This window comes from Cavia porcellus, unplaced genomic scaffold (genome assembly GCF_034190915.1).
Source record: "Cavia porcellus strain 051 isolate PalLab524CR breed Dunkin Hartley unplaced genomic scaffold, mCavPor4.1 scaffold_2, whole genome shotgun sequence".
NCBI lineage: Eukaryota > Metazoa > Chordata > Mammalia > Rodentia > Caviidae > Cavia > Cavia porcellus.
In genome coordinates this window covers 65,176,803-65,191,421 of record NW_026947485.1, presented here as the reverse complement: position 1 = coordinate 65,191,421, position 14,619 = coordinate 65,176,803, and the positions used below count along the sequence as shown (strand labels likewise).

The 14,619-nt window shown below is 32.9% G+C and overlaps 2 protein-coding genes across 6 annotated transcripts in view; one reads left to right on the top strand and one right to left on the bottom strand.

Annotated features, from left to right (window-relative positions):
• The window catches only part of Ankib1 (ankyrin repeat and IBR domain containing 1), a 177,575-nt gene that overhangs the window by 12,294 nt on the left and 150,662 nt on the right, over nucleotides 1-14,619 (top strand). The gene's annotated exons all lie outside the window — the stretch shown is intronic.
• Krit1 (KRIT1 ankyrin repeat containing) overlaps nucleotides 1-14,619 on the bottom strand; it is a 43,756-nt gene that overhangs the window by 4,638 nt on the left and 24,499 nt on the right. For all 3 annotated transcript variants that reach the window (XM_003475095.5, XM_013158259.3, XM_013158260.3), the window contains 5 exons: nucleotides 13,676-13,832; nucleotides 12,854-13,005; nucleotides 7,820-7,986; nucleotides 6,925-7,012; nucleotides 6,274-6,480 (listed from right to left, as the gene is read on the bottom strand). In XM_003475095.5, the coding sequence (XP_003475143.2) occupies nucleotides 6,274-6,480; nucleotides 6,925-7,012; nucleotides 7,820-7,986; nucleotides 12,854-13,005; nucleotides 13,676-13,832 (771 nt within the window). The remainder of the gene's footprint in view (nucleotides 1-6,273; nucleotides 6,481-6,924; nucleotides 7,013-7,819; nucleotides 7,987-12,853; nucleotides 13,006-13,675; nucleotides 13,833-14,619) is intronic.

Here is a 14,619-nt window from a genome sequence, read left to right as displayed (position 1 = left end):
GGACCCTCTTCAAAGCAAGCGTATTACTCACAGTGCCAGATGATCTTTTTAAAAACTTTTATTTTAGAAATGTCTCTTTATAATACTGCACATAAAATGGCAACATATTCTATTATAAAATTTTCTCTTCCTAAATCCCACCTCTATGGAGAACACTAATATATGAAATAGCTGGTAAATGTTTTCCTTTAGACACTGCAGCTACAAAGAGCTTTGGTTTATGTATACATTGAGTAGTGATCAACCCAGAATAATTACCATGTCTATTATCTTAAATTTATTTTATTTTATTTTTTATTTTATTTTTTTGTCTTTTTCCTTTTTATCAGTACTGGGGATCGAACTCACGACTGCCTGCTTGCAAGGCAGGCGCTTATGCCACTGAGCTAAACCCCCAGCCCCTATTAAATTTTTATCACTTCCTTATGATGACAAGATTCAAATTCTTCTATTTTGAGATATGATCTTTAATAATTATCTCTAACAGTAACTTGGCATTTTCCAGCCCCAAACACATTTTGTGAAGAAAGGGTTCATGTTCTCTCTTAAAATACACATAATTAGGAACATTAGTGGTCTGTGACTAGCAATTGTTAGAATATTGATTGTAAATAATAAACTAAGGCTATGCCAATAGATAAGGGGTTAGGGCATATTTCACGTGGAATTCTACACATGTAACAGTATAATGAGAATAGGTTATGTATAACAAAACATATCTTGTTTATAAAAGAGCTATCCATATTCGTATTGGAAAGTAGAATATAAACAGAATATGTTAAAATAGCTACCTAATGAAATACTGAGTCAAGATATTATAATATCTTAAACCAACTATCTTTTGGATTGATCATTTAAAGTTTTTATAACCAAAGTCTCAATGCAGTATGGCCTCAAAGTGACTTGACTTATAGAAAGCAAACAAAAAGGCAAAACCCTGTGAGATACAGCAATTTTCACTTATAAGGAAATCAGATTTTTCAACAGAACACAGAAGTTATTGAACACAGAAGTTAAAATCAAATTTTGTTGTTAAAGACTAATAGACAGTGAGAAATCCCAAATAATGAAAATAGTTAATGCAGCTGAAGAGCCAAAAGGCCACATGGTGATCTTAAGGGATCAGTCAGCTCCAGGAGGAAAAGCAGCGCTCATTAGGGGTTAAAATCTATAATGGGTAAGGTGCTGAGTGAGGCAAATAAAAAGCCACAAGTGAAGTAGCTGAAAGGGACAGCTGAAAGCAGAAAAGGGAAAACAACCAAAGTCAAAGTAATACACAGCTGACAGGCAACAGTGACGCTGCCATCACTCACACGGATGGTACTTATCTCGGTGTTTAAAAAACCAATTTCAATTCAGAAGGGAGCTGTGGTCAACATACATTGACATGAACAAAAGACAGTCTATCACCTGGGTGTGGTAGTCTTTACTAAGATTGAAGGCATATCAAAAAAGTAGAGTTCAGCTGTGAAGACTGAAACATATTCACTATGGTAACATAGTAAGCCACTACACAGTGCATTTATCTACTGAATACACTTTATGTAAGCAGAAGTCTCCCTAAATGTATGAAATTGGCTGAATTGTATTTTTTTTAGGGCAACTTTAATTATTTCAAAGAGAAACAAGATAGAAAAGGTTGAAATAATTGATACAAAAAGCAGCTATATTTTGGCCTTTCCTGAGACTTCAACAGAAACTAATGTCATATGTATTCTAAATGCAAATGAAGACTCTTTGCACACGAAGGTGTTTATTTTAATAAAGCCTGTCAAGTTCCACCACAGGAGATCTTAATGAATCTAACCCAACTGAAGATAAGCTGCGTGTTTGTACATTTGATGAATGAAAAATGTAATTATCACAGAGCTTCCAAGATGGCATAAATTTATCAATGGCTTATACAGCAGAAATAATGATTAAATAAACTGCAAAAATGTCTATCCTTTGGTTCAGTCATCATTTTATATACCGACGTATTCCTATTTGTATTTGTATCCTGAAAATCCAGTATGTTAACTAAGAATGCTATCATCCTTATGCCTGCTACTGCTATCATACATACACATTCCACTCCTAAACCAGAATATTATTCATAATAGAAGACATTACTAAACCTTCATCTGTATGCTACCTAAATTTCTGTACTATCGCTGAAACTTATCATCAAAAATTAAACATAAAACACAGCTCAGAGAAATGGCACATTATCACATGACAATATAACAAATCCAGTCTATGAAAAAGAATTTGTAAATGATATAAAATGCTCTTTATATGAATAATTTGGGTTACAACTGGAATTTTAGGGTTAACTTAAGACCAAAGTCCTGTGTTATGACCCAAATGCCAGCTGCTTATGCCTTTGTAAATGCTAGAAAAGCTTATGTAAAGGTCAGTCTTTGAGCCCCAGATATGAGTATTTGTGGATGTGATTTCAGTCAGTGCTTTATATGATCACTACAATTACTGCTTATGAATATGGTCCCCCAAAAGCTAAAAAAGCTAAGGAAGAAAGGAAAGGTAAAGAAAGCAATTGCAATAGAAAAGCTAATGGAAATTGTGTAGAAATGTGAGACATTCATGTGACCGATCTCATTAATATCTACAGGATGTCAAAATCCAACATTACGACTATCTTACAAAGAAAAGATGTATATAAGGAAGCTTGTGTTGCTAAAGGTATTACTCAAATTAGTAAATCACAATCAACAGTGTCAGATGACATGTCTACTACTAGTGGATAAACGGAAGTAGATAGCAGGTTATAGCCTATCTGAGTCTATCATTTGTGAAAAAGCTAGGGCTACATATGCAGATCTTGTAAAGATCATTAATGAGTGACGATAGTGAAACAGTTCATGCCAGAAATGGGTAGTTTCAGAATTTTAAAGTGAGAACTAGAGTTCATAGCATAAGTAGGCATGGTAAAGTAGCCAGTGGTGAAAAAAGGGCTGCTGAAAATTACATACACTACTTTGAAACAGTAACACACAGAAATGGCTTTTGCTCTCATCAAGTTTTCAACTGTGATGAAATTGGCCTTTTCTGGAAGAAAATGCCCAGGAAAACATACAATATCAATTAACTCAAGATAAAACCTCTTTTGGTTTATCACTTTAAGACCTGTAGAGCATTCAGAACACATAAAATCACAAAGAATAGGTGAAAAGTTATGTGGCGATCTAACACAAAAACCTAGGTAAGAAGAATATTCTTTCTTGAGTGGATCAAGTAGGCTTTCTGTCCTACTGTTAAAAAGTATCTAAGTGACAAGGTTTACCAGTCAAGGCTCTTCTCTTCATGGACAATGCTCCTGCTCAGATTTGGAAGAACTGGCTGAAGAATTCCCATGTGTCTCAGTCAATTTCCTGCCACCTAATACAACTCCTCTACTGCAGCCTATGGACCAGCAAGTTATAACTGACTTTAAGAACTTATACCCAAGGAACTGCTCCTGAAGTGCTTCCAGATGGTTTCAGATGCAGATTTAATCCTTAAAGAATTCTGGAAGTAACATTACAGCATCCTTTCCTGTGTGGGGTTACCTTAGAAATCCTGAGCCAATGTCTGAGGACACTAACACCTTTCTGGAATAAAGTATGGTGTACAATTATATATGACAGAGGAACTTCAGCAACTTCTGGCTGAGCAACAGAGAACTGCAGCAGAGGAGCTTTCTGAAAAGAAGGGGGAATAGCAACAATAGTGCAGCAAAGTTCTTCTGAAATAAAAGAAATTCTCAAAAAATGGATAGAGCTACAAACATTTGTAAAGACCCACCCACACAAACAAAAGGTCACTCATTGCATTCACTTGCTTAATGAATGATAATGTCATGGCATACTACAGAACAGTGTTAAAGAAAAGACAAAAATGGACAACCTTAGTTCTGAAAATGTTGAAACCTAGTAAGCCTGAAGCAGATGCTAGTGGGCTACAGACTTGCTCAAGGAAAGAAAGGACACCAAAGAGCCAAATTCTGACATTCTTACAGAAGGGGAGGTTCCTTCCAAACATTAACTGTAACCACCTTGCCCTTCTTGCAAGCCAAAGATGTCAATTTGAATGGTGAGTATAGTATAAAATCCATGTTTCTGTTAACTTACAAACATTATACAACCCCTTTTTATTATGAAAAAGTTAAGGATGTTTTGGGAGGTTCAGAATGTATTATGGATATTTCTCATTTCTTACGGGGAAAAATAGGCTTGATTTACAATCAACTTGAGTTCCAACCAGCTCCCACGAACAAACTGAGTTCATAAATCAAAGGTCCACGGTATTTCCCTTTTAGCTATCTTCCCAAAAGAATTAAAGACATCATATTACAGTGATATATGCATATCCATGTTTATAGCAGCACAACTCATAAAATCACTTGGAAGTGACTTCTATGTCTATTAATATATGAATAAATAAACAGAACATGGTATTTAAATATAATGACGCACTACTCTGCCATAAAGTAAGATAAATTTGGACATATTAAGTAAAGTAAATCAGAGAAACACAAGATACAAATGAGGAGCAAAATAAAAGACAACCGGAGGTAGACAGGTCTTTTTCAAATGCTAAAGACAGTAAGAGATGGAAGGAGATGACAGTGGAGAAGGGAATTAAGATTTTTTGTACATATCTCAACTCTTCACAAGGAATGTAATCAGTATGTACTGCAAACATATATTATGAAAATAAAAACTTAAAAACAAGAAAAACAATACATAAGCTTAGTTATTACTGTAGTCGATTTGGAAAACAGTCCCCTCTCCCAAATCCTTACCCTGGGGATTGCACCCAGGGCTGCAGTAAACAATATCCCCAGTCCTTTAAAATTTGTTTTGAGACAGGCTCTCCAAATCATTAAGTTGCTCAAGCTGGACTTCTGCTTTACCCTCACACAGTACTTGGATTATAGGCTTGTGTCACCAGGCCCAGTTTCTAAATGGTCCATTCGTAACAAACATGATTTGGTTTTCACTACATTCCAGTTAAAACCAGAAAAAGATATCCATTTTTGCTCAAACATGTCAAATATGGTTAATAATCAGGTATTTCATATTACAACTTTGATTAGAAAAAAAAAAAACCAGAGAGTAACACATTTCTGATGGAGATGCTACCTTAGTGCTATCATGGAAATTCATAATCACCTCCAAACTTTATCCTATCCCCCAGAAGTTTCTCATAAGTAATCCTGATTTTCAAAATGAAGCCCTTGTGTCACATACTACACTTAATCTTAGCCAAAAGGCCGAGAAGTAATTGTGTGTATACTATATTTTTATGTTTAAAGTCATCATTCTTTTCATTAAACCTAACTGATAGTTTGAACAGGTAATATACTCATATAGTTAAAAACTTTAAGTTGTGAAACAGTATTATTGATGACTGAATATGTCACTTCCCCAAATTAGTATGTTGAAATTCTATGCCCCAGTCCGATGGTATTAGGAAGTGTGGTACCTAGGTAATGAGGGTAGAGCCTTTTTGATTTGGTATAATTATTTCATTTTTGTTTGTCGGGTTTTTTTGAGACAGGGTCTCACCATGTAGTTCAGGCTGGCCTTGACCTCACTATGTAGTCCAGGCTGGCCTTGAATTTGCACAGACTTTTCTGCCTCAGTCTCCCAAGTGGTGTGATTACAAGTGTACACCACCACACCCAGCTCTGGAATTAGTACTTTTATACAAAGGTCTCTGGACAGCAACCTGATTCTTTGTCCCATGTGACAGGATACAGCAAAAGTTGTCAGCAACAGAGAAAGCCTTCCCTAGAACCTGACTGTGCTGCCTCCCTGATCTCACACTTCCAGCTTCCACACTGTGAGAAACAAATCTTTGCCATTTGTGAGTCATTCAGTTTATGGTACTTTTTAAACAGTATTTTGATCTAAGAGGTATATGGTCCTCTTTAATTCTACTTTCCAATTACCATTTAGGAAATAAATACATTTGTTTTACATTTGAACAACAATAGTAGCACATTACATATTGGTCAGTACCCTTTTCATTAGATATCTCTTGTAAACATATCATTCTGCAAATGATACGTTTGAGTTTGTGGCTGAAAGGTATTCCAAAGCAGAAATGTAACGTAATTAATATTAACACTTCTAAATCTTCTAGTTTTCACCCTTATTTTTTGCAATGAATAAAACTACAATGAATGGTCCTATATGTATGTCGTTTCTGGATTTTTCATGTAGGCTGATATTTTTATTTCAGATATTAAAATAAATGTGACTGGACAAAGCCAGCTAAAAAGTTTACCTTAGTTTCCATGTTGAGGAGATGAAGACCTTTTATGTTCACTCCTACGTACACAGGGATGACTTTATGATTGCTGGGGCTTGCCTTTGTAAATATCTGTCCTGTAAAAAAAGCTGCTCCATATGTAGGAATTTCCCAACAATTCTGTAAGAACATGCGCTGTAGATGGTGCATTTCTTTACTGATGCCTTCACTTGTACTAAGACTCTATAAAAACATTTAAGGTAAAATAAAAATAAAGATATAAGAACTGTACCTTCGAATATATAGATCAAATAAGCACTTTTAAACTCAAGGTTGTCCCCAGTGAAGAAAATCATGGCACATAATCCAAAAGTACTTAATGTTTTGTATTTTTAATATTAAAAATATTGTCTATTCTATTAGATTTTAAGTGTCTCAGGCAGGGATAGTATAATATTTCTAATTTTTGTCTCATCTGTATCATAGTATTGAACATATACAAGATAGTAAAAGAGTCTATATTACTAATAATAAAAATATCTTGCTACAGTACTTTCAGTTTCAAGTAGTGTGAACAAAAAGACACATTTTTAATTTCTGGATTATGAATTTAATATAACTATATTTAAAATATTAAAAAATCATCTAGCCTATAATATGTCTTTTTATTTCTGTTAAACAGCTTACCTTGTATTCATGAAGTATTCGATTTGTCCAATGAGGTGCTTTGCTTTTCAGTTTGGTAACAGGTACAATGGATTTTAGATTTTCTTCACTGTAAGCACATGTTAACATCTTTTAAATAAGTCACCTTTAGTAACGAAAGCATGCTAATGCTTCTGTCACAAATGGCTTTTTTAAAGTATCAGAGAACTTAAAAACATTAACTGTTCAAACTTTGTGACAAAAAAAAATTGCTGATCTTAAAGCGATCAGTTTAGAGAAACGTTTCTTCTTCAATAATCAGAAAATACTTTTGAAAATTCAGTGCTTTTGCTTTGGCAGTACATATACTAAAATTAAAAACAATAAACTTAAATGTGCTTACTATTCAATGTTTTCTCTCAGTGAACATGAAACTGGTTTTATAGTGGAATTCTTTTTTTTTTTTTTTTTTTTTGGTACCAGAGATTGCACTTGCCAAGCAGGCACTGATGTCACTGAAGTAAATCCCCGGGCCCCTATAGCAGAATTCTTAACTGCTTCAGGTTTATGAAGTTTTTTTAGTACTTATATATACTTATATAAATCAGATTTTAGTACATGTTTGTAAGCATATAAGAAAAAAAAATTACGGAATATTTCCATAAGGGAAATAAGTTTGTAAAGTAAAACTTTCAGAATTCCTTTAAAAATTTCTAAATTTTATTTGTACATGTTTGCAGTTCATGTCATTTACATTTGTCTTGGGGAGTGGCTATATGTAAACTTTAAGAATTCTTTTCCATAGTAGTTTTGTTTTTTCTTTTCATTCTATGGCTTGTACTATTAATTTCAAACCAATGTACACTTTCTAATAACATGTAAAAATCTTCTTGGGTTAAAAAAAAAAAACTGTGTAAAACTTGCCTTAAATACTTACTTTAGAAAACCTTGCTTGTGTTTCTTACTTTCATAATTTCCATAAACGATTTGCAACAACAGACTTGCCAATGTTATCAGCTTAGCATCAGGAGCCGTATAAAAGCCCTTCAGTAAATTATATCTGGCTTCATCGAATAGAATAAGAATAGCTAGGGGGTCTTCAATCTTAAAAGAAAATGTATAATCTGGTTACTAGGCTACAATTTCTCTTGAAAAATGTACAACTTGCTATAGTATAGTAAAGGAAAAGGAAAAACTACATATATCTCTTTTTTAGTGAACTGTTAATGTTTGGAGCAGGAGTTGGCAAAATTTCCTAAGAGGAAGACCGTAATATTTTGAGTTCTGCAAAGCATGTAATTTCTGTTTTCATTACTGCACTCTGCCATTACAGCATGTTATAGCCACAGGCAAAAAATGAACATGTGGGTACAGCTGCGTTCCAGATGAGTTTTTAATAGATAATCTGAACACCAGACAATTTTCACATGACATGAAATACTGTTCTTCTGAATATTTTAATTGTTAAAAAATATAAATATTCTTAACCTTCAGGCTCACAAATATAGGCAGCAGGCACAACATGTCCATAGAATGCAGTTTGCTACCACTGAACTGACTGTGTACTACCATCAGTTTGTGGATGTGGAGAATTTTTGGTGTAAGTTTACCCAAGATTTATATCCCCAAAACATATTTCTATTATCTACACTTCATACAATATAATAATGAACCTCAAAGAACATAAGTGTGTCAAATCTTAGAACCAATGTAATGTTTTTGTTTTGTTTTGTTTGAGACAGGTCTTTGTTATGTAGTCCAGGCTGGCTTTGTACTCGCAGTGATGTCCTTCTGTGTCAGCATCTCTTAGAGCTGGGGTTCTAGATGTGTGTCAACACACACATGGTGACAAATATAATTTTAACTAGCTATAGAAATGATCCCTGAAAGTTAACTTTTGACAAATGAAACTTTAAAAGAGCTTGTTTTAAAGCAAAGATTTTAAATTATAGTTTCTGAATGAATACAGTATATCAAATACTATAAGCTGGAAAATAGAATTATTTTTGTTAAGCTAAATTCTATTTTCCAATGTATAATATTCTTTAGAATATTATAAAAAGAAATTGAAATAGAACTTAATGAAAATACAAAAATGAGGGAACTATTTTAAATGAAATGAGACTAAGGAGCTAAACATAAAGTATGAACTTGACTAGATGCTGCTTATGAGATTTTTAAAAAATATTAGGATTTAGCTCAGTGGTATAAGCGCCTGCCCTGTAAGCAGGCAGTCGCGAGTTCGATCCCTGGTACTGATAAAAAGGAAAAAGACAAAAAAAAAAAAAAAAAGGAAAAATCTGTTATTATGGAAATACTAATTTTGTAAGGCTAAAAATGGTATTATGTATATAATTATGTCATCGTGATGTATGTAGGCATGTCCTTAGAAAATACTACCAGTATAGGTAGAGACGAAGTGTCATGACATCTGCAATTCAATTTAAAATGATTCACAGAGGAAAACTAAGAAATGAAAAGATAAAGTAAATGTGGCAAAATGTTAAAATTGAATCTAATGAATGACTCTATGGAGTGAATTGTATTTCTTCAACTTTTATTTGGCTTTTTGTGACAGGGTCTCCCCTAAGTAGTTTAAGCTGCTTTTGAACTCACTATATATCCCTGGCTGGCCTTGCACTTGTGGTGATTCTCTTTCCTCAGCCTCCCAAGTGCTGGGATTACAGGCATGCGCTATCATGTCTACGTTTCCTAGGTTTTTAAAAATTTCTCTAATGTTGGGGAAAAAAAGATAGAATGAAAGTTTATTTTTCTAATAAAAACTGACTTGGAGCTAGGCTTGGTGGTCCATGCCCGTAATCCCAGCACTCAGCAGACCTGCCACAAGTTTGAGGCCAGCATAGTGACACAATAAGTTCAAGGCCAGTCTATGTACTACATAGGGAGACACTGTCTCCACACAAAAAAACAAAAACCAAACAACAAAAACACTGATCTGGTAAATTTGAAAGGTTTAACTAGATAACAGATACAATTCCCAATATTATTATAAATGAATTTTAATAAACAACTATTCTTTTCTATTGCAATTAGGATGTTGTTATCCTAAAAAATGATGTTATTCAATAAATATAATTCCATTTTTTTCAAATTCTGCAAACAGAAATTTCTCAATTCTATAATGAATAAAAGTGTAACTATTTTAGCAGTGATCATGATACTCTGATTCATCTTAATAATTAACAAAGCTTTACATCTTTTTACTCATTTACCTTACAGTATAACACACAATTTTATTTATAATCCAGGTGTTATCATAAATGTTCCTGACCTCTCCCAAACAATTTAAAAAATATTACAAGAGTAAAGAAGGTAGATTCAATATGCTGAGATTATGTGAGTACTTTTTTTGGAGACAGCATCTCATTATGTAGTTCAGGCTGGCCTTGAACTCATGGTGATTCTCCTGTCTCAGCCTCCTGAGTGTTGGGATTACAGGCATGCACAACCACACCCTGCATTACTTGAGGATTTTATAGATGTAAAACATAAGTTGTAACAATATACACAACATAAAAATTTAGCCACTTAACCATTTTCAAGTGTATAGTTCAGTGGCATTAAAATATTTACAGTATTGTGCTTCTACCTACTATTTCTTCAGCTTTTCATTATCCCAAATGGCCATTTTACATCAGGCTGAAGGTGTAGTTCTCCAGTAGGGCATATGCTTAGCATGTATAAGTACCTAATTTTGATCCCCAGCACTTAAAAACAAACAATAAAACCTATCTCCTATTCCCAACACATTTGGTAACCTCTAATCTAGTGTCTTTATGAATTTACTATTCTAGATTATTTAATATAAGTGGAATCAATATATTTGCCCTTTTGTCCCTGGTTTGTTTCATTTAGTTTATTTTCAAGATTCATTCATGTTGGGACACATATCTGAATTAGATTCCTTTTAATCCCTGAATAATATTTTGCTGTATGCATATACTACATATATACTTTATCCATACCTCTACTGGACATTCAGGGTGTTCCCACCTTTTTAGCTACAGTGCTACAGTGAACAACGACACGTATTCTTTCGTGTCCCTGTTTTCAGTTCTCTCAGATACATATATCTAGGAATAGGCAGGGCTGATCACATGGTAATTCATGCACAGGTTTCTGAAAAACCACCACACTATTTTCTACAGTGGCTGTACCATTTTACATTTTCATCTGCAGTGTATAAGTGGTCAATTTTTTATTCCAGTACCATCTGAAGTCATTCTTTTGCCAAAAAAAATTAACTGCAGATGCATACATGGGTTTGTGGACTGTCAATTCTATCCCATTGTCTGTATACTTATGTTACTACTACAATGTTTTGATTATTTGAGTATTGTAGTATGTTTTGAAATTGGGAAATATAAATTTCTTAACTTTATTCTTCTTTATTCAAGATTGTTTTGACTACCTGAAGCCCTCTGTAATTGTACCTTTTACATTTTTTTTTTTTTGCTTTTTTCCTTTTTATCGGTACCAGGGATCGAACTCACGACTGCCTGCTTACAAGGCAGGCGCTTATGCCACTGAGCTAAATCCCCAGCCCCACCTTTTACATTTTTGCACTAAAGGCTGTTAGAATTTTGTTAGGGATTGTCCTGTGTATTAGATTACTGTGCTAGTACCAACAGCTCAAATATTAATAATCTTAAACTTGAATATGGAATATCTTTCTAATTAGGTAATATTTTCCAGCAATAGTTTGTATTTGCAATACACAAATCTTGAAGTTCTTTTGTTAACTCCTAGTTATTTTATTCCTTTAGGTGCTATTTTAATGTATATTTTTATTTCCTTTCTGGATTACTCACTGGTGCTAAATAAAAATGTAAATTGCTTTTTGTTTGTTGAGCTTTTGTTCTGTAACTTTCCTAAATCAATGCATTAGATTGAGTAGCTTTTTTAATGGATTTTGGGGGATTTCCTATATATAGGGTCATGACACTGGCAAAAAGAAATAGTTTTACTTTTTCCTTTCCAATTTGGATGACTTTAGTTTCCTTTTCTAAGTGCTCTGGTTAAAACTTCTAGTATACTACTAAATCACAGGGTGTTAAAGGCACTCTTCAATTGTTCTGTAATCATAGAAGTAAAGTTTTAAGTCTTTTACCTTTGAACATGATGTTAGCTATGGGTTTTTCATAAATGTTTTTTGTTATGCTAAGGAAGTCCTTTCTTAGTTTTCTGAGTTTCTGTCATGAAAACATGTTTGATTTTTTTTTTAAATTTTTAAAAATTTTATTAGTGTACATGTGTAGGAAACTATTTTCTATTTTTCATAGTTATAATTATATTTAGATTAACATACTTAAAGTTGTTATAAGCTTTCTTCTAGGTTTTTCCCTTGTTTCATTCATCTTTCTTAAGATATTATCTCACCTCTTCCCTAAAATCAAAAGCAGGCATAAAGTACTTGTTTGGGACAGATCTATTAAATGAAAATTTTATTCTTATTTTTTACTACCTATGTAGTTCTCTGCTTTAGTCAAGAATAGTTACTTCTTATGGAAAACAACTTTCTTATGTCTTTCTTGCAAATATATTCAGGTTTTGTTCTTCTATTCTCTCTCACACCTTCCTTGAAATTAAACTGTATACAATTGATTAGCCCTTAAGTTTACCTTTGACATCACTTTCTTAAAAAATATATATATCTCTGTATAAATGCTTTTCCTATCTCATTGCTAATTTTTTTCTTTAATGATAGTTTTTCTGTTTCTTTCTTAAAAAACAATGACAATGAAACAATGAGAGTAGAAAGGAAAAAAATACCAACCAAAGGTTTTATAACTGAAACTATATAAACACCCCTGGGATTTAAGGGCTGAATGGAAAAACAGAAGTAAAACAACTTAGTACAGCAATAAGCAGTTTCTGCCTCTAGTGTCTATGGTAGGTATCCATAGGTTTTGTGTATTTAAAGGACTATAAATAAAATTTCTAAGCAAACCTTTTTTTCAATTTCCAAAGGAAGTCTCACATCTCTTCTTAGGAAAAGCTGTGGTGTTTCCCTTTGGGGATCCAAATTAGTCAATTCAGCAAGTATTTCTGGCCAGTCATGAACATGTTGCAAAGGTTTATGATAAGGCTTAAGCTGAAGGCCTGAAAAACATTTTTCCTTTTATAAATGGTAATGTAAAAATAAATCAATTGTATCAATGCATAGAAATGCCATATTCAACTAGCTCTACTAAAGTACCAAATACACCTAATTTAACGGTCTAGACTTAAACCATTATTTAATCATTATTACTATCTAATTTGTAGGTAACTAATTGTTCTTAAAAAGATAACTGAAATTCTTAATTCCGTTTTAGCCTATTCAATTATGACATAATGAATAGTGTTAAAATTACAACTAAGCCATTTGATAACCAACCACATCAATCATTATGTTTCTATAATACTGTGACAGATTTTAGCTAAAAAGGCCTGACAATAAACTAATGTAAAGAAAAAGAACATCTGTATTATTTTGAGATTAACACAGAAAATAAAGACAAATTGTATGAGTCACACTTAATGGTTTTGAAATCCTATGCCATTGTAGGAGAACAAAAATTTGGGCTGCTACAACTTTGAAAACAACAAGGGATAAGCCCAGGAATTAACCTATTTCAGCATTTTAAACACTAGTAATTTATATAAAAGAGAACACAAATTATTTTAAATTTAAAAGTCAATAATTAAATATAGGCTATACTAAAGTTTACCAACTGACTCCCAAAAAAGGAATAAAAAAGTTTGCACAACAAAATAAAAACTTTCTTACTAAGGTTTTCTGAACAAATCCAAATAGTGAAATACTGCTGAGTTTCTTGAGAGAGACGCATGCCTTCCATTATCTGCTGCACTGTGGTATTATTTCCATGCTTTAGTTCAACAGAACGGTATGACCCATCCATTCTGTATATTCGTACCTTTTCATACTGGGACAAAGAATGAAAATAAATTATGTAACCTGCTTAAAAATTATGTGTCACATCCATGAAGATACTTTACTTTTAACTTCATATCCTTTATTACAGCTTTTTTTTTTTTTTTTTTTTTTTTAAGACGGTCTCATTATATAAGGGCTGGTCTTAAATTCACTATGTAGCATAGACTGGACTTGAACTCAAAGAGATCTCCCTACCTCAGCCTCCAGAGTCCTGAGATTATAGGCATGCACCACCAAACCTAGCACTAGCAGATTTCTAATACAGAAAATATCAGAAAAACTGGTTCAAATGGGAACTTGTTGACAATATTTTAAAACATTTTACTTCCAGGGGCTGGGGATTTAGCTCAGCAGCATAAGCACCTGCATTGCAAATGAAAAAGACAAAAAAAAAAAATAAATTTTACTTCCATTATTTATAATTTCTAGATTATTTTCTACCAAATAATCAATGGTTCCTTGATTTAGGAAACTAAGGAAAATAGCTTTTAAAAACATACTAATTCCAAATTGACAAGATATTTTAGTATCTAATGTAAAATGGAAATATCATATGAAAGATTTAGAATTGAACCTAGTGTTAGTCAAGTACCTCATGAGTCTAAGGGGCTGTAAATCATACTGAAGAAATATGTACCACTAATAACTTGTAATAAGAGAGTATATAATGGAATACATTGCAGGCAAAAGTTATAGAACAATGAATTTTGAGCTATTTCTTCCTTTGGTTCAGAAAATTCCAAAGTAGTGGTAATTTCTCAATAGATATTTATTGT